This window comes from Barbatula barbatula, assembly GCF_947034865.1.
Source record: "Barbatula barbatula genome assembly, chromosome: 14".
NCBI lineage: Eukaryota > Metazoa > Chordata > Actinopteri > Cypriniformes > Nemacheilidae > Barbatula > Barbatula barbatula.
Genome location: NC_136777.1, coordinates 4,956,393 through 4,977,615, shown reverse-complemented (window position 1 = coordinate 4,977,615; position 21,223 = coordinate 4,956,393). Strand labels below are relative to the sequence as shown.

Sequence of the window (21,223 nt, the reverse complement as noted above, 5' to 3'; positions counted from 1 at the left end):
CTTACTTGACACTCGTGGGAGATCCCCGTATAACAGCTCCATCCCTTGCGCTGTCCTTTAGAGAAAGAGAGAGAGAAAATAGTCTGTGTTTCTCAGAGGTCTCTTAAAGGGGTCATTTAGGGATCAAAAGAGTACATTTACATATTATTAACCTTACTTGGTTTATATAATTTATATAATACAATTTCTTCAGAGGCGGGCAGAAAATGTAAATACATTTAATGGAAGAATTGGTTCTGTACCTGATGTTGTGTTGACGCTGTCCCTCGAATATCAGAAACCGACAAATCCTGCAAAATAACAGCAAAACTGTCATATGTGTGTGTTTGTGTGTGTGTGGGGGCTTTGGGGGTGGAGTCAACTGCAGCCTAATCTGCAAACAAAGAGAGAATGTATCAGTTTGAAAGTAAAACATACCAGTCTGGTCTGCAGCGTCTGCAGGTCATGTGCGATCTGTCTGATCAGCAGCCGTAGTTTGTTGTTGATGACGTGAACCTTCTCTTTGGCCTCCAGCGTGTCTTCTCCCTGGTCCTGTAGCAAGATCTGAGAGGAGATCTCTTGCAGGGAGCAGACCTCATTCTCACGCGACTGTAAGTCCTGGTGAACAGCCTACGCGCAGAAAACACGGTTCTCAGTAGGACTGGTGTGGTCAGGGGTTACACAAATGTTTCACAGATGCCGTACTTACCTTGAGTGTGTCCTGATGCTCTCTGAGGATGTTGAGGTCTGTGCTTTGGTCGTGGATGTTGACCATGTAACGCTGGCTCTCGGCTTTAGCTAACCACAGAAGCAGAGAATGAAGAGTCTCGTGGAACTCCTGAGAGAAAACACAACGTAAAGGCTGAATGACACGGTGTTCTTGTGCGACTTAACATAATTTTTGGTAAAACAGGGGCTAGGGAACCATTAAAGATGAGAACATTTTTCAAGGACTCCCATCAAGCAGTTTGAGCACCTCATGTCTGTCTGAAACATTTCTATGATGGTGGTGGCATGTTAAGTTACAGTAGCAGCAGAAACAAGGGTTTTGTTTCTACAGAAATGTGACAGCTTGACAAGTTGACGGGAAGATTTAGAGACCTTTGAAACGTATGCGGTGCATGGTACGCTAACTGTTCAAGAACAGCTTGTACCAAAGTTAAGAAGCAAACAATCAACCACAAAACTCAGTTTTTTGTTGGAGCATTATGTAAGAAGCGAAAGAGTCTAAAATCTTCACTTTGTTGTGAAAGTGCACAGAAATTTGGCTTTGCTTGCTTAAAGCATCCAGTGATGATGTCGAAAAACAAACCTCTTGTGATTCCTTGTGGTTTTATCTTTCCATCAAACTCATTGTCATTGCGTTCAAAGACTTTTTCAAATACGTCACAGTTGTTTTCCTCACCTGACACTCCATGAGCGCTTGATGCAGTCTACGTTCCCAGCTGTCCAGCGCCGAACATGCTTGTGCCCATTTCTGATTGGCTGACTGGAGATTCTCACGCAGTTCCTGTAGTTCTGTGCTGTCTCCGTGCTGGAAGCCCCGCCCACTTAGATTAACACCAATCATCACGCATTTGTAGCTGTTAAACGTTTTCTGCATTTCCTAATGAGAAAAAACAATCAGATATGACACAGTGAGTCTTACATTTTCCAAAGCCGTTGTCAAGTTGCTACTTGGCTTGGCAACTGTAAACAGCCTATAATTAGATGATTGTCAACCTTTAGACACGTTAAAAAGCAAATAATGCAAAGCGTGAACTTTGATATTAATTCATTCTACTTTGCCCCAGTTTCTACGGCTCCCAATTGTCTCTCTCAGTACCTTGAGTTTGTGGATATCGCTCTCAATGTCTCTGATGGTGTTTTTCGGCTCTAGCGTCTGAAGTTTTTCTAGCTCAGGCATCACAGCGTGCAGCCATGTCGTGACACTGCAGAGGTCAGAGTTCAGTTTGTGCCAGTGCTGAAGGTCCTGCGGCACATCGCACGACTGCACCTGCAGGAGTTCCCATCGCTCAATGACCCCTAAAGTCACCGGAGGGCAAAGGTCAGCCATCTTTGAAACTCAATTTAGTTAGGGTGCACATGATACAAACAATGTGTGTTACCTGTCCGGTCTGCTGCAGAGAGGGCCGTAAGTCCATGATCCACCAGTTCTTCTTCATCCAGAATAAGTTTTACTCGCTTGATACTGTCTATGTTACCAGCACACTCGGACATGAGTTTATCCTGCAGAAACAAGTGATATGAATCAAGACATCTGTGTGCATGTAAACTTACTTGGCCAATAAAAATATAGATTCTGAGTGTGTAGGGTTGTGTGTGTACTCACATAGGCCTCTGGGTAGTACTGTGAGCTATTGTCAGCGGGTGAAGAAGTCAGGTTGTGCATCATGTCTCTGTTCCCTCGTTTTCTGTCTGGCATGTCTGGAGAGTGCCATGTCTCCATTGACCTCCCGCCTGAGAAAAAGAGAGACGAGTAACCATGAATATGGCAGCAAGCAGCCGTGCAGGAAGTCAATGGTCACAGATGATCTCAAACCACACATAAACAAACATTCATGTGAACCTTGTGCATCGTATTGTACATGCAGCCGTGCAGCAATGCACAGGTAAAAACAAATCCTGGCAAGCATAAAACATCAAGAGCCATCAAGAATGTGCACTTTCAATGCCTGAAAGAGATCAGTAAAGAAATGTAGATGACCTGGTTTTGGTGGGAATAAAGAATGTAGGTCACCAGGGTGTGCACTTGGCTTGGGTTAATGATGAAGGTAGTGTTAAATATGCTGAAACATCAGAAACACATATGCATTTTTGCAGGCACAGTGTTAAAAGCATGCAGCAGGCTGATGCCTACCGGTCACATCTCTCAGAGCTTTAGCAAATGATTCAGAACACTCAGTGACCTCTACATCTGTAACAGAAAAGGGGCAGACAGACAGATCTAGATACATTCTGAAAGAGCAGTAGATAACAGACAGAAATCTGAATACACTCTAAAAAGCAGCAGATTACAGAGATCAAAACTCACCCTTACAAAGCAAATAAATATCAGATCTAAGCCCCTTTCACACAGAGATCCTGGAAAATACATGGAAAATGTGTCCAGGAATTTGTCCCGGGATCGTTAGATTTTGTTCATTCACACTGCCAGTGATTTTCGAGAATCTATGCGTGGAATCTGACACTTGACGTAATATACTGCAATGTAATGTTATGTGCATTTTTTTTTGTCGTGAAAATAATAAATACGATTATTCTGTAGCATGAATTGTTGCCTTTTGCAAAAGACAAGAACTTAAATTTTGTATTTATATTTCTTATTGGTAAATGTAGAACAACGAAGAGAAATGAGGCAGGTCATTTTCAAAATATGGTCACAAACCTGTCCCTACAGTTTACAGGCATGTAAAAAGCTTCCAAATGAAAAAATCAACCTGATTTAGTCATTAATTCAGCGCCTTTTTATAATGATGATTCTTATTTAAGTCTTTATCGTTTTTTCTAAATTAATTTGAATTTCTTTTGGACTTGCGTTCATATTTCACTCGAACTGCGCCAGAGTTCGTTTAAGAGCGGACCGAGACCCCTCTCTTCAGAGGTTTCGCTTGTTTGGTGCGCCCCGATTTTCGGGTGGCAGCATTCACACTTACAGAAATAAACCACACTATCAGAGCAATCGCACCAGAGTTCGTTTTAATCTAACCAAACATTTCAAATGTGAACACACCCTAACAGAGCAGGAAAAAAATGACAGATCCAGATGCACTCTAACAGAGCAGCAGATAACAGATCTAGATAAAAACTTACATAGGAGGAAATAAAAAATCAAAATACGCTCCAACAGAGCAGCAGATAACAGCCAGATATGTATAGGCTGCAAAGTCTAACAAAGCAGCAATCAGCAGATCTGGATATGCTCTAACAGAGCAGGAAATAAAACGGACATCTAGATACACTCTAAATAGCAGAAATTAACAGTGATCTTCAGTAGATACAGATCATCAGGCAACAAAGATCAAGATTCTAGATACTGTACACTCTCTAGATATAGATAGATCTTGAAAACCCCTAAAATAGCAGTAGATAACGGAGACCTTGACACAGTTCGAGAGAGCAGCAGATAACCGAAAGAGACAGAGAGATCAAGATTTACTTTATAAGATTACATCTCTGTCAAATTGTCAAAGTAAAAGGAGAAGGTTTAGAGTCAAATGCTCTATAAGGGACTGCATCAACTTCACATTATTGTTTTCATACCTGAAAGAGCACTGCAGTACGTCAACTCTTCATCGTCTTCTGGAGATGAAGATCCCCCCACATCAACGGTGTGGTCCCACTCCAGAGGGATGGAATCCACACTGACAGAAGTTTCACGCCCAGAGCGCTCCAAAATGGGTGGAATGAGGTGACACCCGGCCTGCTGTACCGCCAGAGAAATGTTGGCGCCCATGTCAGCCTCGTCTTCCTCCCTTTCCCTCTCCCACACCCCACTCAACTCGGCCGAGTCCTCAGGATCTGTGTCTCTGTCTGAGAAATCCCTGTCCTCATCCAGAAGCTAAGAAAGATGAGAGAAGGGATTCAAGTCATGTTGGAATTGCAGTGAAAAAAGTATTCGCAATGCTTATTAATATTTGCAATGAGTCTCCAAACTGACCGGCCGTCTGTTGATCAAACGATGGTGGAATCGGACGACTCTTCCAAACACTTCTTGACAGTATGAGTGCAGCTCCTCTAGTTCATCTTCAATGAGTACAGCGTCCAGTGGAGCGCTCTTCTGGATCAGATTCTCTCCAAACACGATAAGAGCATCGATCTTATTGGTATTTAGAGTGATCTCCTGCTGAAATGCCTGTAGTAAAGAGGTAAAAAGCCTCTTTAATCTTCATTCCGACTGACCCACGACACAAACATTGAACTGAAAAGCGTCAGGTTAGATCAAAATATACTGACGTTTAATTGCCGCATTTTTTCGTGGATGTCGCTCTCTGAAAAATGCTCCACATTGGTGAGTTGAAGGTCCATCTCAGTCAGCCAGACCAGAATGCCTTCCCTCGTCCCTTCAAAGTCTTCACGCTGAGATGTGAAGTGCTACGTGGAGAAAATAAGTTTAGATCCATGGACATTAACTCATTCCTTATTGTTATCATCATCATCATTTTTCAAACCTAAAAAACAAAAAGATATTTAGTATGTAGGTAGAGTTTATGAATTGACTAAAACAAAATGAAAGACATCATTCGGTCAAGTGTGTCTAAATGGTGTAATATACAGTTTGACCGCAGTCTGACCTTTAACCTGCGGAGCACGGCATATACTCTCTTCTGTAGCGTGTCCCATCGCTGGTTTCCCTCGTGTACCATCAACTTAAGCTTACTGGCACCGTCAGTTCGATTCTCTCGTGACAAGCGTCTGTATTGTTTATTTACAAGCTCCAGCTGTGTGAGACGCTCATGAACCTGACGCTGGAATGCCTGCGAGCATGTTACAAAAACTGAGTTAAATCGATTATGTCATGCTACTCTAAACAAAAATGTATTCTTATTAATATTAAATACATTTGCAAATTTAACCACAGGATTTAAGAAGATTACATTTTAAATATAGCTGAACATCATCAGCACACTGACCTCAAACTTCTTAAGTTCTTCTTTAGCGCAGGTGTAGAGTACGTCTTTGGTGGCCGGGTTGGCCGCAGTATGTTCTGCTGTGTTTAGCCACTCCTCAAAGCGTGTGTAGTCATCCAAAAACTTGCACCACAGGCGCCATGTCTCCTCAATCCTACAGGGGGTGCCATACAGGGGTCAAAATAAAACCTTGTGTGAGCTTGTTCTATTTCAATAACATTTAATGAGTCTCAAAGTGGGACACCTTTGTGCTTGCGTGTTTACATGTAAATATTGTGTGTGTGTGTTTGTATAGACCTCATTCTTCTTTCCATAGACATGGCACATATGTTTCTCCAGCGGCGGTCAAGGCTGAGCGTGGTCTGCTGAATGGAGTCATTTTCCCCATCGCTGCCACAAGCATCTGCATCATGCAGCAAAACGTCGCAGAGGGTCAAGACAGACGCTACTCCCTCTGTGTGCTGTTCAATGTCCCTCTGCAAATCCTGGTTTAAAACAAACAACACAAATCTTAAACCTAACAAAAGAATCAGCTGACCATTAAATCCTGCATCAATGATAAATCATCCTCATCATTTATTGTGAAAATAAGCAGAATAAGAAATTAAGCTAAAGGCAGCTACTTGTTGCCATCATGCTTATTGTGTCTCCATATTATCTTATCTACTAGAATTCTTTTAATATTTTTTGCATCAAACGCTTTACAGACATGCCCTCTGAGCTTAGATATTTCTATATAAACCAGTGGATTAAAGATGCTGAATACCTGATGTTCTGTGAGTTTCCGCTGTATCTCATCACTGTGACACATGTTGTAAATGATGGGTTTTGCCAGCTCACCCTCAACGCGGGAAAGCCAGGATCGGAGATTACTCATGTTCTTATCAAGCTGCTGGACTGTTACTAAAGTCTCCTTCAGCTTCGTCACCCTGAAATACAAGCAATAATCAATAAATATTTTTCTTTCTCAGTCACTTATATAGTAGAGCTACTGCCATAGTTATATGAAAAGAAGACATTTTTATTCTATACTTAATAACGACAATAATCATTTACACTTTATCATCCTGACACATTTTAGAATTATAGCAATCCCATCAAAACTATAAAATGTAACTGGAAATAATGTTGTTAATTTAAGATAAATTAATAAATAAACTGTATGTTATATTTTACCATCTTCAGAGTTGGCACCCTTTGCAAACATTGCAAAATCATAAACTTGACATTTTATCATCCAGCTTATTTTCTTTTCTGGCTGCTTTATTCACTGTTTTGTCCAAATAATAATAAAATATATATTTTTAATAAAAATGCAGTTTTCTAATGAAAGATAGTAATATGTCATCATGATAAAAAAGGCAAAAAATGTTTAAGATCATGAAAAACATTTCAATTTTTGTCTAGTGATCCTAAAGTTTTGACCAGTAGTGTGTATCTCTGCTGTCATGTACCACAGTGTCCTTCCTTTACAGCAACTCTGTACAGCTGAGGCTCACAAAGAACACAAACAGGACAAAAGCCTTTTTGATGAGTCTGAAAATGCAGTGACCCACATCCGGTCCACCTGCTGTGCTCCATTCACTGTTCAGCAAACATCACACTACTCTAAAAGTGACGTCATATGACTAAGAGGATGGAGGTATTCCTCTGTAGTCATGTGACCATTCCAATGGAGGACCGACCAAAACAAACGGTGATGTGGAAGAAGTGACATCATACACAACTGGCTGCATGTGATCAAAAACAAGCTCTTTTTAGATGATCAAACACACAGTATGAATGGAAAACACAATTAAAATAACACAACAGGGAATATTTTTTTCAAATATGGTGCATGAAAAAAACTGTAGCATGCAATGAAGGATGATGCTATCGTAAAAATAATCATATCATTTTCTATGGATTAGCACATCGTGCATGATCCTTCATGCACCCTGCATGCTTTTAAAGCTTGAACTGTTTTGGTTAGAGAAGTGAGAGCATGCACCGTTTTTTCCGTTCATCCTACACGTCCTCCATAGAAACGTGTGTTTCCATGCAAAGCACTATTTTATTAGTCACACAATTGAGGCTTGTATTAGTGTTATCAAATGAACACTGATAGCTGCTTTCTGTACACACACACACACACACTGACAAAAGCATCATCCTATCCCCCCTGTCTCTCTCATACACACACACATGGTTACACAACATCCCAGTGTGTGAAACACTTACTCAAAGACCGGCGAGGCAGCTCCATGACTCTCTCGTGTTAGCGTAAGCATGTCTGAACGGTTAATCACACACACCCCTAACAGACTGACAGCTACTGTATATATAACACCATTCCTGGTCTTCCCTCTCTTATTATTCAAGCTCCCTCGCTCCCTCCCTCCCTCCCTCCCTCCCTCCCTCCCTCCCTCCCTCCCTCCCTCCCTCCCTCCCTCCCTCCCTCCCTCCCTCCCTCCCTCCCTCCCTCCCTCCCTCCCTCCCTCTCTGTCTCTCTTCCTCCCCCTCCCTCTCTGTGAGTGTATGACCAAGAGAAGACTGTATGCATGCAATAGGGTCTCATGGGCATCTTATATAACATACTGTATGCAGTGGTGGAAATGGACGAAATTCAGTGGGGGACCCTAGTTGAGGAAACATCTGATCATTTTAAATCCCTATATTTAAGTATACAATTCGCATAGTGATTAGAGGCCATAACATAAATACAAGACGAAAGTCCTCAAAATGTTGAACTGGAACGTTTCACTCCCCAGTTTTTGGGGGTCCAAGACACACTCTTAAAATGGATGTGTTCATTTTAACACATTGTTAGTGTTATTTAAAAGTAACACAAAACATGTTGTCCCAAGAAATAACATAGAGATGATGTGTTCAGTTAACGACAACACAAAATGTGCACGAGTGTTCTTTTACATTTAGCTTTTGGTTTGTTTAAGCAAATAATCACAGAAATCACCCATAAAATAACATATCACCATCAATGAAACAAAAACCATACTCTATTTGTTATGTATTTGGGATTGTAAAACATATAGCTTTGCCTATCGCTGACTGGTCATCCTTTTCTAAGCGTACATTGTGATCTATATGCATGACCAGCTGCATATTAGAGAGGCATTAACTGGCCATCATATTCTTCTGAAATTTATTATCCAAACAAGACTCAAAAACACATGGGAGTGAAGGATGGAGAGAACAGTAAACTATGTGTATTGATACTGTGTAAATAAACCGATCTACGTGTGATGAAATCCTCTGCGGTCTGAGATTACGTTCCATGGGCTAATCTCATTAAATCCAACCCTAATTTGAGCAGATTATCAATCCCAACGCAGAGCCTGTGCAGTCTCTAAAGGCAACAACAACATGTGGGAGAACTTTAGAAATCAAGAAACAAACTAACGCAATATCCCGCAGCACATGTGAACAAAATAGGAATTTACAAACAGTCAATGGAAACCACTAAATAACAAAGAATTAAAAGTCACACGTTTTCTCTCTAGATGGATTAACAAATATACTTAATAGTAGAATGTGAATGAATTGATGGTATAGTTCACCTAAAAATAAAGATATTTGGGAAGACATTTGGAAGAATGTTTACAACCAAACATTTCTTGGCCACCATTGCATTCTTCCAAATATCCTTCTCTGCGTTCATCAGAACAAAGACATTTAGGGTCAATTTGAGGGTCAGCAAATGAAGACAGCATTTTCATTTTTGGGCGAACGGTTCCTTTAAGTCTGCAAACAATCAAATTTAAGGGAGCAAAATAAAAGTGGAACCACAAAGGGGTGGGCCTCACCTAGAGCTGCTTGTGTCTTTCAATCCTCAAGAAGAGGGGGATTCACAGGGGCGAAAGATTTAAGAGCACACTTTACCCGTCTAACAGGTATAATGTAATTTTCCTCATCCAATCACGTGTGTGACCTTCACATAGAAACACACAGTAGTGTAAATGGGTCCTAAAAAAGTGTGTTTTATCAAACTTGGTTATGATGTTTTACACTTTTGATGTTGGAGTGTGTGTGTTTAGGGGGGTGTTTTCAACATAACATCTGCCCCATTGTCCAACAACATTGGGCAGACTTTTGTAAGATGCCAAAGGTTCAAAAATATAAAGGCTGCTGTCAATCAGCCAATGGCAGGAGAGCTTTCTGCTGATTGGCTCAGAGACACAATAAGCGTAGACAGCAGACTTATGGGATGGCGAGTGGACACAAAGGCCCATGCTAGCAGACACCAGCTGCTCTGTGTGGGTGCAGATGCCGGGGTGAGCTCTGCTGTGATTTTAAGTGACAAAAGAGTCGGAAGAGTCTGTGTCAACTTCTGTAATCCTGTTTAGAGATTTGTCTCAATCACGGATAAACTGCACAGTGCACACATACAAGTATATTCACTTGTGAACTATTTAAATGATTTAAACAGACAGACACTCACACCAAAAAATTTTAAATACAATCTCTGATCACTCCATAGAGATACAGATAAGCGAGGCTAGCTAAGACATGCACAGGCATGCTGGAGTCAAAGCTGTGAACTTTGACCTCGGGCACAGAGAAAACAAATGACTTCAACAGATTTATCAACACCAACATATTCTTTCTCTCTCACACGTTTGTTTTGATCGTGGGGACTTTCAAAGACATGATGACTTTTATTTAGTACAAACTATGTATTTTGCACTAAACGCAAAAATACTAATATTACTCCACACCTGTAATATCCAGTAAACTGTAGATCTATGCATATACAACTGCTGAAGAAATTAAGAGATCATAAAATTTATTTTGAGTTTTTCACAAGTTACTATTTATAGGTACGTGTTTAGGTAAAATTATCATTTTTGTTGCATTCTATGAACTATCAACAATATTTCTCGCAAATTTCAAGCAAAAATATTGTTTATATTTGCATCTATTTACAGAAAATTCAAATTTAAAACCGGAAAACAGGTAAAAATATGGTATTTTTTCAGACCCCAAATACTGCAAATAAGTTTATATTCACTTTTAAGCAATAAAACTGTAATATTTGTACATGTATTTAGGAAAAGTTCATGTGATTTTTTTATGTGATAACCTTTCTGTTTATCTCAGTTTGTGTCTTGTCATGTGTCATGTGTCTTGTCATGCTGTCAGTCTTTCACATTAGTGCTGGATGACTTTATGTCCACTCCTGAGGTTTGATTTTGTTAAAATTCAACAGACACTGGACTGGAATGACCACAATACATCTAAACATTCTTGCAAAACGCTTTGATTGGTAAAGCTGACCAGGTCGGTCATTATTGGTTCCCCGCTTAGAGTGTGTGTGTGTGTGTGAAGATGTCCCACCCATACCATATCAGCGAGCTTCCACTTCTCAGGCTGTTGTGATTGGTCGGTTCCCCTCTCAGTGCATGTGTATTCATAAAGTTTGGCTTTTAGCAATAAACAGTAACAACGGCGTCAGCTTCACTTTATCAGTTAAAAACAAGCGGATCAATCAAAGTGTAACAGATGTCTGCTGGTGCATGTGCAAACGTCAATCTTTGTTAGAGATCGGAATTATTTTCCTACTATTGTGAGGGAAATGACACCGGACCAAATGGCATCAGACCAGTTATACTAATAACGCTAGAAGCGTTAGTTTTGCCTTTTTATATTGGACCCGAGTTGGATAATATACAAGCAGATTGACCAGGAGACAAATGCAAGCAGGACTTCAAAGGACGTTTCATAGAAATGTTTTGGAGGAATGCGCACACACAATATCAGCGTATTACACAGAACAGCTTTCACAGCCAATGTTAAAGTCATGGAAGCTGCTATTTGACCGTTGGTTATCCAAATGTGTGTAGCTGAATTCTTATTACCAGCTGTAGGACTGTGATGAAAGTGAAAATAGTTTAGCCTATAGCTCAGTCAAGTGTTTACAATCTCTGAGAACCAAACACTACTCCAGCGCCTCTTCCTCTTCTCTAAGGAAGGACTTGCCCCTTTTTTGGCATATTCCTTTGGGCGGAGGTTATTAAAAGCGCTCGGAATAGTGACATCATGTACCCGGGAAGTAGAGGGCTGTAGTCCAATTCCAGCCGTTCTCTGTAGTCCTTGAAAAGCGAATTCTGTTAAAGAATTATTTTTGCTTTATAACTTTACAGGTATCGTTTATGCTCTAACAGCAGCATTACACACTAACTTAAGGTTGAAAAATGGCATCGCGGGGAATGGGACCTTTGAACTAAAAAATGTCCCTGAACTGTACATTGTACTGTACAATTGTTATAGTGTGGAGTCTCAAGGGCTGACGGGATTGTTGATAGATGTAAAGCTCTAGCTCAATGTAAGGGCAGACATGACAGTCTCGTGCCTGTTTACCTACTGATCCTAAAAGCTATTTTTAGTGTTTCCTTGCACCTGCAAACCTCTACATTGTGACATCAGTGGCACAAAGCTACTACCGTCTTAATCTTCTCTAAATCTCAGGAATCCGCTGTGAACTACAATAAAATTTGTTGCATCAAGCCATGATTTTGCCAGCCCAACTTTTTGCAAAACAAACTAAATATGCAATATACCATATGAAGCTACAGCCACCATCTGTCTACTAAGAGAGCTGTCAATCAAACGAAGATCAGGATAAAAAAGCACTCTACCCTGCCTCCCTCAGCACACGCTCCACAGTGACTGCCCATCTGTACTGACGTACTGCACGTCCACATTAAACATCACTTTGGTTCTCCTTGACTGTCTCTCTCAAATATACAAACAAACTCAAATCAGTAAAAAAAAAGGTGCCAATAATTACAACGGCACTTCCCAGCTCCACCGCTATTTGTACTGCCGTGTGATTCAGGATTGATATGCAACAGATCAAAGTTTCCATTCATTCCTTCTCACAACACAAATCAGTCCGTTTGACATGCTTGAGAAACACAGTAATTCTTACCTGGCCTCTATATGATCAAACAGATGCTTCCAGCGGTCATTAATGTCTTTGATCTTTTCGTTAATTTCCGTCTCTTTGGTTTTGTTGCTAGCGGTGATGAGTTGTTCTCCAAGCTGTTTCAGATGCGTCTTATTCTCACTAAAAAGGTTGATCTCCTCCATGCAGTCCTGCAGTGTGGAAAAGTAAAGTGTCTTTAGGACTCTTCACATATATATTCACAAAGAGCAAATTCCACTCAAATCCTATTAGGCAGTACAACTACAACATTTTATATGCCTCTAGTTTAAAGATTAAGACTAAGAACTAAGCAATTTATATGAAACTAACAGAATTGCAATTGCATACGCTTCAGTTATACACAGTTCTCAATGTTGGTTGGTTTGCTTAAAGACACTGTAAACTAAAGCAACTAAAGACAGAAGTTAACAACCAAGTGAATGTGTAATAATGTCCTTTAAAGATTAACAAAACAGCGTGAACTGAATGCCGGCACATGTGTGCATTATATCTGAGGTTGGTTTATGTGTATTAGGTATGAGTGTTTGGTGATTCATCTCACCTTCTGGAGTTTTTCTACCATCTCCTCAATGCTGAGCTCGGCACTGTGTGCCACCTTGTTTTCCATCTGTGTCAGCCATTCGCACAGCTCACGGTTCTTCTCATTGAAAATGATCCAGGCATTGAGCCGGTCAGCAATCTCCTGCTTACGCATAGACACCTACACAGAGAGAAAGATAATTCATAAGAGATATGACAGCAAAATCACGTAAAAGGCATACGATTTCATATTACACTTTAAGGACTAACATGAACCTTTATCTACAGATTTATTGAGGGCTAAAACACAAACTATTAAAGAGACTGATAAACTAAACCCGTCAACTTTCAATGGCCAAATTAAAAATGTTTTTGTGATTTCCCCCCCTAAAAGTAGTGTTCTTTTGGAATCAGGGGGATGGGTTAATCTTCAGAAATTATAATTTGATAATAAACACAACAAAAGACTATGTTGTGGTGATCCACAAGGAAAGAGACATTCACCAAGGGACTGTGCCTTTAAGGGGGTGTGTTTTGTGTTGATATAAAAGTTCCGGGTTTACCGGTGTGTAGCAGTTTTACCCTGACTCGCTGTTCGTTTTATTGTTTTAAGTGGAGTAAAGTTGACTCGACGCATCTCCGTCTCCTGTCTCCTTATTTATCACACTCCACAATTGGTGACCCCTGATGCGAGTTGGATACGGCGGAATTATGTCCCACAACGACGGCAGTGAAAACGCCGCGGCTAGCGGCTCGGCTAATGGCGGTGTCGTTTACGCTACCACCATCAAATTACCGGACTTTTGGCAGCAAAACCCACGGCCGTGGTTTCAGCACATCGAAGCACAGTTCCAGCTGAGAGGAATAACTCAGGACGTGACGAAGTATTTCCACGTAGTAGCGGCTTTAGATGCCTCGACGACGGCCAGAGCTATGGCGCTGTTAGAGGCACCTCCGGTTGACGGCAAGTACGACGCACTCAAAGCTTTCCTGTTGCAACTATTTGAACTGTCGGAGCTGGAAAAAGCGGATCGCCTGCTTTCCCTGAACGGCCTTGGCGACGGCAAGCCGTCCGAGTTGATGGAGAGAATGCTGGCGGTGCTGGGCACAGCGGATCCCTCATTCCTTTTCGCCCACATATTCCTGCGGCAGCTTCCAGCACCTGTGCGCACTGCGCTGGCCAGTTCCTCCCTCCCTTCCTCCAGAAACTACCGGGCGCTGGCTGTGGAGGCCGACAGGATTTTCCTCGCCAACCGGCAGCAGTTTGTCCATTCGCTGCTACCCCACCACCACACGTCTACCTCCTTTTCCCCCCCAGAGGACGACCCGGACACCGCAGCCGCTGTGACAGCTCGCCGACAGCGTGAGGATGGGTTGTGTTATTACCATTCTAGGTTTGGGGCCAAGGCCAAGCAGTGTCGCCAACCTTGCAGTTTTGCAGCCCAGGGAAAAGCCAGGGCCGGCGCTCATTAGCAGCTATGGGCGCTGGCCGTGACTGCAAGCTGCTATTCATCACCGACACCTTGTCTGGCCGGCGGCTGCTGGTCGACTCTGGGGCTCAGCGCAGCATATTGCCAGCAACGCCTGTGGACACTATGGCTGGCGGGCATGGCCCCCCGATGGACGCTGCTAACGGCACGCCTATTCGTACCTATGGCACGAGGTATGTGGAAGTGTGTTTTGGCGGGCGACGTTTCGGCTGGGATTTCGTCATGGCTGCCGTGTCTACGTCACTCCTGGGGGCAGATTTCCTCTGCGCTTACAGGCTGTTGGTGGATGTTACAAACTGCCGCCTTATCGACGCCCTTTCTTTTGCTTCGTACCCCTGCACGCTGGGAGGGGTGGGGGCACTCTGTCTGGCGAATACACTTGCTACCGGGGACCCGTATCAACGCCTGCTTGCTGAGTTCCCTGACATTACCACGCCCACCTTTTCATCAGCGGTGGCTAAGCATGGCGTGGAGCATTACATCACCACGGTTGGCCCCCCAGTCTATGCACGAGCACGGCGCCTCGACTCTGCCAAGCTTGCGATCGCCAGGGAGGAGTTCACTACCATGGAGCATCTCGGCATCGTGCGCCGCTCCAACAGCCCGTGGGCTTCCCCCCTACACATGGTGAGCAAGGCTGCTGGTGGTTGGCGTCCCTGTGGCGATTCCCTGAACAATGCCACCGCCCCCGACCGGTACCCTGTGCCACACATACAGGATTTCTCTGCCCACCTAGCCGGTGCCACTATCTTTTCAAAGGTTGACCTGGTGCGTGGTTACCATCAGGTGCCAGTCCACACGCATGATGTCCCCAAGACAGCAGTCATCACCCCCTTTGGCCTTTTCGAATTCCTCCGGATGCCTTTCGGCCTCAAGGGTGCAGCGCAGACGTTTCAGCGCCTCATGGACTCTGTGTTGCGGGATATGCCGTTCCTCTTTGTTTACCTGGACGACATTCTGGTGGCAAGCGCGTCCGTGGACGACCACCGGGCGCATCTTCGACAGCTGTTCGGCCGGCTCGAGGAGCACGGTCTCATCATCAACCCAGCCAAGTGCGAGTTTGGCCGGTCCTCCATCACTTTCCTCGGCCACCATGTCACCCCCCAGGGGGCCGTTCCCCTCCCTGCCAAGGTGGAAGCCGTCGCCAGTTTTCCATGCCCGCGCACAGTGAAGTCCCTGCAGGAGTTCCTGGGTATGGTGAACTTCTACAATCGTTTCCTCCCCCATGCGGCCCAACTTATGCGACCCTTGTACGCCGCCTTGCGGGGTGGGAGGCCTGCCGACGTGTTGGCTTGGTCCCCAGAGATGATGGAGGCTTTTGATGCTGCCAAAACCGCGCTGGCCAACGCTGCTCTGCTGGCGCATCCCTCTCCGACTGCCCCAGTTGCGCTTACTACAGACGCCTCTGATTATGCCGTGGGGGCTGTGTGTGAACAGTGGGTGGGCGGAGCCTGGCAGCCGCTGGCCTTTTTCAGCAGGAAGCTCCGTGACAACGAGAGGAAGTACAGTGCCTTCGACAGGGAGCTCCTGGGGCTTTTCCTTGCCACCCGTCATTTCCGTTTCCTGTTGGAGGGCCGGCGTTTCACGGCTTTCGTTGACCACAAACCACTGACGTTTGCTATGGCCAAGTCTTCTGAACCATGGTCTGGTCGACAACAGCGTCAGCTCTCTGCTATCTCGGAGTTCACAACTGACATTCAGCACGTGGCCGGTAAAGACAATTTTGTTGCCGACTGCCTCTCCCGGGCAGTTGCTGGGTCTGTCCACTTGGGCCTTGACTATGCTGCTATGGCTGCGGACCAGACTGCGGACTCAGAGGTGCAAGCTTACAGGACGACCCCTACAGCGTTGCTCCTGGAAGATGTGGTTTTTGACACTGCCAACTCTACACTCCTCTGCGACGTCTCTACTGGCCAACCACGCCCTATGGTACCTGCTGGATGGAAGCGTAAGGTTTTTGATGCCATCCACGGCCTCTCCCACCCGGGGGTGAAGGCCTCTACTAGGCTGGTGGGGGCGAAGTTCGTTTGGCCGGGTCTGCGGAGGGATGTCAGGGCCTGGGCTGCTGCCTGTGTGGCGTGCCAGCGTGCGAAGGTAACTCGTCATACCAAGGCCCCCTTGGCGACCTTCAAAGTGCCAGAGCGGCGTTTTGATCATGTGCATGTGGACCTAGTGGGCCCACTTTCCCCCTCTCGTGGTTACACCTACCTCCTCACCATGGTGGACAGGACCACCAGGTGGCCTGAAGTGGTTCCCCTGTCCTCCACTACCTCAGCTGACGTGGCTCGGGCGTTCGTTATGGCTTGGGTGGCCCGTTTCGGTACACCATCCGACCTCTCCTCGGATCGTGGTCCTCAGTTTACATCGGAGCTTTGGACGGCGGTCGCAGAGATCCTGGGGGTGAAAGTCCACCGTACCACGGCTTATAACCCACAGAGCAACGGCCTTTGCGAGCGTTTTCATCGGGACATGAAGGCCGCGTTACGGGCCAGCCTTACGGGTTGCGACTGGGCTGACCGCCTCCCCTGGGTGATGCTTGGCCTTCGCTCCGCCCCCAAGGAAGATCTTCAAGCCTCGTCCGCTGAGCTGGTGTATGGCCAGCCTCTGCGAGTTCCGGGGGAGTTTCTTCCAGATGCCACGGCCCCTTGGTCGGTGGCCTCTCATCGGGCTGTGTTCCGGGGCATTGCCGATGCCTTCGTGCCCATTCCTACGTCTCGCCATGGCCTCCCCCAGTCCTACGTCCCCAAGGATTTGCCCTCCGCCAAGTACGTTTTTATCCGCCACGATGGCCATCGTACCCCGCTGCGGCCCCCCTACGATGGGCCCTTCCGTGTCCTGGTGGGAGGGTCTAAGAACTTCATTGTGGATATGGGAGGTAGGCCTGAGCGGGTGGCTATAGACCGTCTCAAGCCTGCTCATGTGGATGTTGGCGAGCCCCTTCAGCTGGCCCAACCCCCTCGGCGAGGGCGCCCCCCTGCGGCAGCCTCAAAGCCGGCCCTGCCCCTTGCCTTACCCTCCCCGGTTAAGCGTAGCCGTTATGGCCGTTTGGTCCGCCCCCCGATACGCTGACTTTTCTAGGCACTGGTAGTTCTTGGTTTCGGGCCTGTTCTGTCTGTGTTTGTATGGGTGAATTCTGGGGGGGCCTGTGTGGTGATCCACAAGGAAAGAGACATTCACCAAGGGACTGTGCCTTTAAGGGGGTGTGTTTTGTGTTGATATAAAAGTTCCGGGTTTACCGGTGTGTAGCAGTTTTACCCTGACTCGCTGTTCGTTTTATTGTTTTAAGTGGAGTAAAGTTGACTCGACGCATCTCCGTCTCCTGTCTCCTTATTTATCACACTCCACAATGTAGTGAGGTAGGCGGGACGAGAGCCGGGACGAGAGCCGGGACGAGAGCCGGGATTCGAGCCGGTGCGTGAGTGAAAACAAGCGCCAGCTGTACGCACCGGTTTTGTTGGGAGCACGAGCGACCGGACCGTCAGTGGGAGAGGACCAGGCCTGGCTTTTAGTTATGGTTTGTGTGTGTCGCCGGCAGTCGCCTGTGAGGGGGCTGCCGGCTGTCTATTTACGTTTACATTTATTAATTAAAAGTTGTTTTATGTTTGCCGGTTCCCGTCTCCTTCCTTCCATCCTTCATTCCTTCCTTTTATGGATCTTTGTTACAGTCTATAATGTCTAAAATGTGGCAATAATGTTGCAAATCTGGAGCTTTTAATTCTGTCCAAAACTTTTACCAACCATTCACGTCATTAGGAAGTTTAAAACCCAAACTAACCCAACAGCTGACACATGTGGACCCCACGGTTACCAGGCAACCCCCCACCCAACACATATACACCCTTCAGCGTGTGACAGAGTAATTTCCAAAACAAAGAGCAATAGAACTCTGCTTCCATTCACCCCTCTGCTTCGTTCTACCATCTGTTCTCTCATTCCAGTGTTAAAGACCCCAAAACTCACACCAGACCCCCAAAACATGACCCGACAGACTCCAGCTGACTGATTCGCCTGGATGAGTGACACACACACACTCAGAAAGCAAATCAATACAACAGCCACCAAAGCCACATGCTACATCAATAAACTTCAAACAAAAAAGCAAAGACAGAACTGAATCAATGAGCACTCATGAAAAAAACATTAAAGAAACCTTCACACCTGCTTCTTGAGAAATAACAACACTGGGAAGACACTCTGTATTTAACATAGCTGAGATGCCTGTATTTGTGTCTGTTACACGTTTGTGTACACAAAGCTCTCTCAAGAAGTTAAATAAATCTGCAAAAACCTTCTTTTGAGGCAGAAATGAAGGTTTAAATGAATAATTTTCTAATCTTTTTAAATAGGTTTAGTATGCTGTAATCATAAACTTTCTCTTTAGTATGTATGTACACTTGTAAATGTTTAAGATAGATATAGGTATATTTTTTAGTAAACATAGTCTTTCTTTTTACATAAAGAATTCCTCAAACTACACACACAGACTTTTTGAGGAAACAATCTTACTTTGATGCAGAGATCCTCCCACTGGCAGTGTAGATGTTCCACTTGCTCCTGCAGGAGGAGAACATCATCGGTCAGGATGTACTGGGACAGGTCCGTCTTCATGGTGCTGAGCTCGGACAAACTGACGGCCCAATCATCCAAACAATCCTGAACCTCCTGCATAACATAACACAGCACAGTCACACACACACATACACACACATTGGAACACCACTCAGCACTGACTCCCTCATACAATCACTCCCTCTCTCTCTCTCTCTCTCTCTCTCTCTCTCTCTCTCTCTCTCTCTCTCTCTGTCTCTCTCTCTCTCTCGCTCTCTCTTTGGCCCAGCAAGCCACAGGACACAGGGGGAGGGGAAGAGAGCGAGAGCGAGAGAGAAGGATCAGAGCTGTATAAGCTAATACCACCACACAGGACGTTAAATCCAAATGTCTCATGTAACACAAACATTGGATGTTGTGTTTGCTTGCAGTTTTTAGAGTGCATAATAGCTTTTCCCTTTTTAATTGAAATGTTGCTAACCCCCACAATGGTCCATATACTTTTTCCTACTATCAGAGTCATTGCATAGCTGTTTGCTAAATTATGAACAGGCAAAAATAAGCAAAATAAAACATGAAACTTGCACAGCTATGTATGAATTGTATGTATGAATGCATTGGTTTACCCTGTAGGTTAGGATATATGTTTTATTTTTAGGTTTATGAAAAAAATAAAATTGTAAGAGGTCATACATTTTTTGACATGAGGAGGAACCTACGAAGCTCACCTGTATAAGTTATCATACCTTTACAAGGAGGTGCTCCTCCTGCTGATCTGGGATCGACTCCTTCAGTCTGGATCTCAACTCCTCCAGGCACTGAGCCTGTCCGGCTAGTCTGGTCTCACAGGTCTCCCACTTCTGCAAAAAATAATTTGCAATAAAATGATTCCCTCAGTTGCTCCGACATGCTCTAGATGCATTATCTTATCTTATACCGTCTTTATTCGGGGTGGTTCTGGGACTTTTTTATTGGTCAGGGAGTAAAACATAGACAAAAACAGAGCACTAATGGCCATAAGAACACATATCTATCTATAAACACATGACACGTGCACATATGCACACGTGCACATATGCACACAAACATCAGTGACAATGATTTGCATAGTTTTAAAGCGGCTATCCATCATGAACACATTAGGATTACTTCGAATAACATCAAAACTGCAATAATATTGAAAACTATGGTGTGTGGTTGAAAACCAGGTGGATGACTAGATGGAAATACAGAAAAGCAGATATTGCAGAATAATCAAACCATTTTAAATGCACTTTTTGTTGTCCAACACTGTATGTGTGTTAGTGCGTATAAAGGTCTGATCTGGATTAGTCCAGCTGTTTAACTGGAATCAGAGGGAATGTAGGTCAAACTATACGCTCATTCCTGAACTAAACCCCTAAACCTTGTTATTCTAAACACACACACACACACACGCACACACAATCAAACATTTGTATTGTCCTACAAAAATCTATAGTGATTTACGGTGAAATTGCAGTTGTGTGAATGGGCAGATGATGCAGGATAACCTACTATTTCCATCCAAAGTGACATCTATAATCAGACTTTCAGAATTTTAGAAACTACGTTAAATCTGACTGTAATAGAGAAAAGATACCATATTTCCTGTTTTTCTATGATTGAGTTTCTATCCCCGTGTCTGTAAAACCAGCTTTATAATGTGATCGCACTCCTCACCACCTTCTCATATTGCTTTATTGATTTACCATTTCACCTCTGACCTTCAATATCCGGAAGAGCATACAGTACATAGTTGAATTATCTCACGAGTCTAGCCAGTTAACACATCTGCTGGTCTATAGAAATAAACATTGACAGCTAAACACGCAGGTGAGCAAGTCGACAAAAAGGTACCCTTTCAAACCCAATTACCTTGATGATGTCAGAGGTGAGCGTCTTTCTCTTTCCTAGCCTGCACTGGCATTGCTCCCAGTCCTCTTGAAGGGCGGCCAGGTCTGTCTGCAGCTGTGTCTGTGTTTGCATGTCACTCACAGAGAACAGCTGCCTGCCCACCTCCATCAAACACAGATAGGCAGACACTGACCTTTGAAACAACAGCTCAGTACGCTGAACAGAGAGAGTAAAAT

General features: G+C 44.3%; 1 protein-coding gene across 2 annotated transcripts in view; it reads right to left on the bottom strand.

Annotated features, from left to right (window-relative positions):
- Window positions 1-21,223, bottom strand: part of LOC306903664 (nesprin-2-like) — a 77,408-nt gene that overhangs the window by 1,624 nt on the left and 54,561 nt on the right. Inside the window, exons 84-104 of one of the 2 annotated variants that reach the window (XM_079473015.1) lie at window positions 21,009-21,203; window positions 19,859-19,972; window positions 19,071-19,226; window positions 13,097-13,255; window positions 12,538-12,704; window positions 6,376-6,538; window positions 5,907-6,094; window positions 5,613-5,763; window positions 5,274-5,456; window positions 4,936-5,073; window positions 4,640-4,834; window positions 4,243-4,540; window positions 2,840-2,896; window positions 2,312-2,439; window positions 2,088-2,208; window positions 1,805-2,004; window positions 1,385-1,585; window positions 689-817; window positions 418-609; window positions 243-290; window positions 6-55 (exon numbers count right to left, since the gene is read on the bottom strand). In XM_079473015.1, the coding sequence (XP_079329141.1) occupies window positions 6-55; window positions 243-290; window positions 418-609; window positions 689-817; window positions 1,385-1,585; window positions 1,805-2,004; window positions 2,088-2,208; window positions 2,312-2,439; window positions 2,840-2,896; window positions 4,243-4,540; window positions 4,640-4,834; window positions 4,936-5,073; window positions 5,274-5,456; window positions 5,613-5,763; window positions 5,907-6,094; window positions 6,376-6,538; window positions 12,538-12,704; window positions 13,097-13,255; window positions 19,071-19,226; window positions 19,859-19,972; window positions 21,009-21,203 (3,233 nt within the window). The remainder of the gene's footprint in view (window positions 1-5; window positions 56-242; window positions 291-417; window positions 610-688; window positions 818-1,384; window positions 1,586-1,804; window positions 2,005-2,087; window positions 2,209-2,311; window positions 2,440-2,839; window positions 2,897-4,242; window positions 4,541-4,639; window positions 4,835-4,935; window positions 5,074-5,273; window positions 5,457-5,612; window positions 5,764-5,906; window positions 6,095-6,375; window positions 6,539-12,537; window positions 12,705-13,096; window positions 13,256-19,070; window positions 19,227-19,858; window positions 19,973-21,008; window positions 21,204-21,223) is intronic. The other variant, XM_079473016.1, reaches the window with a different exon arrangement.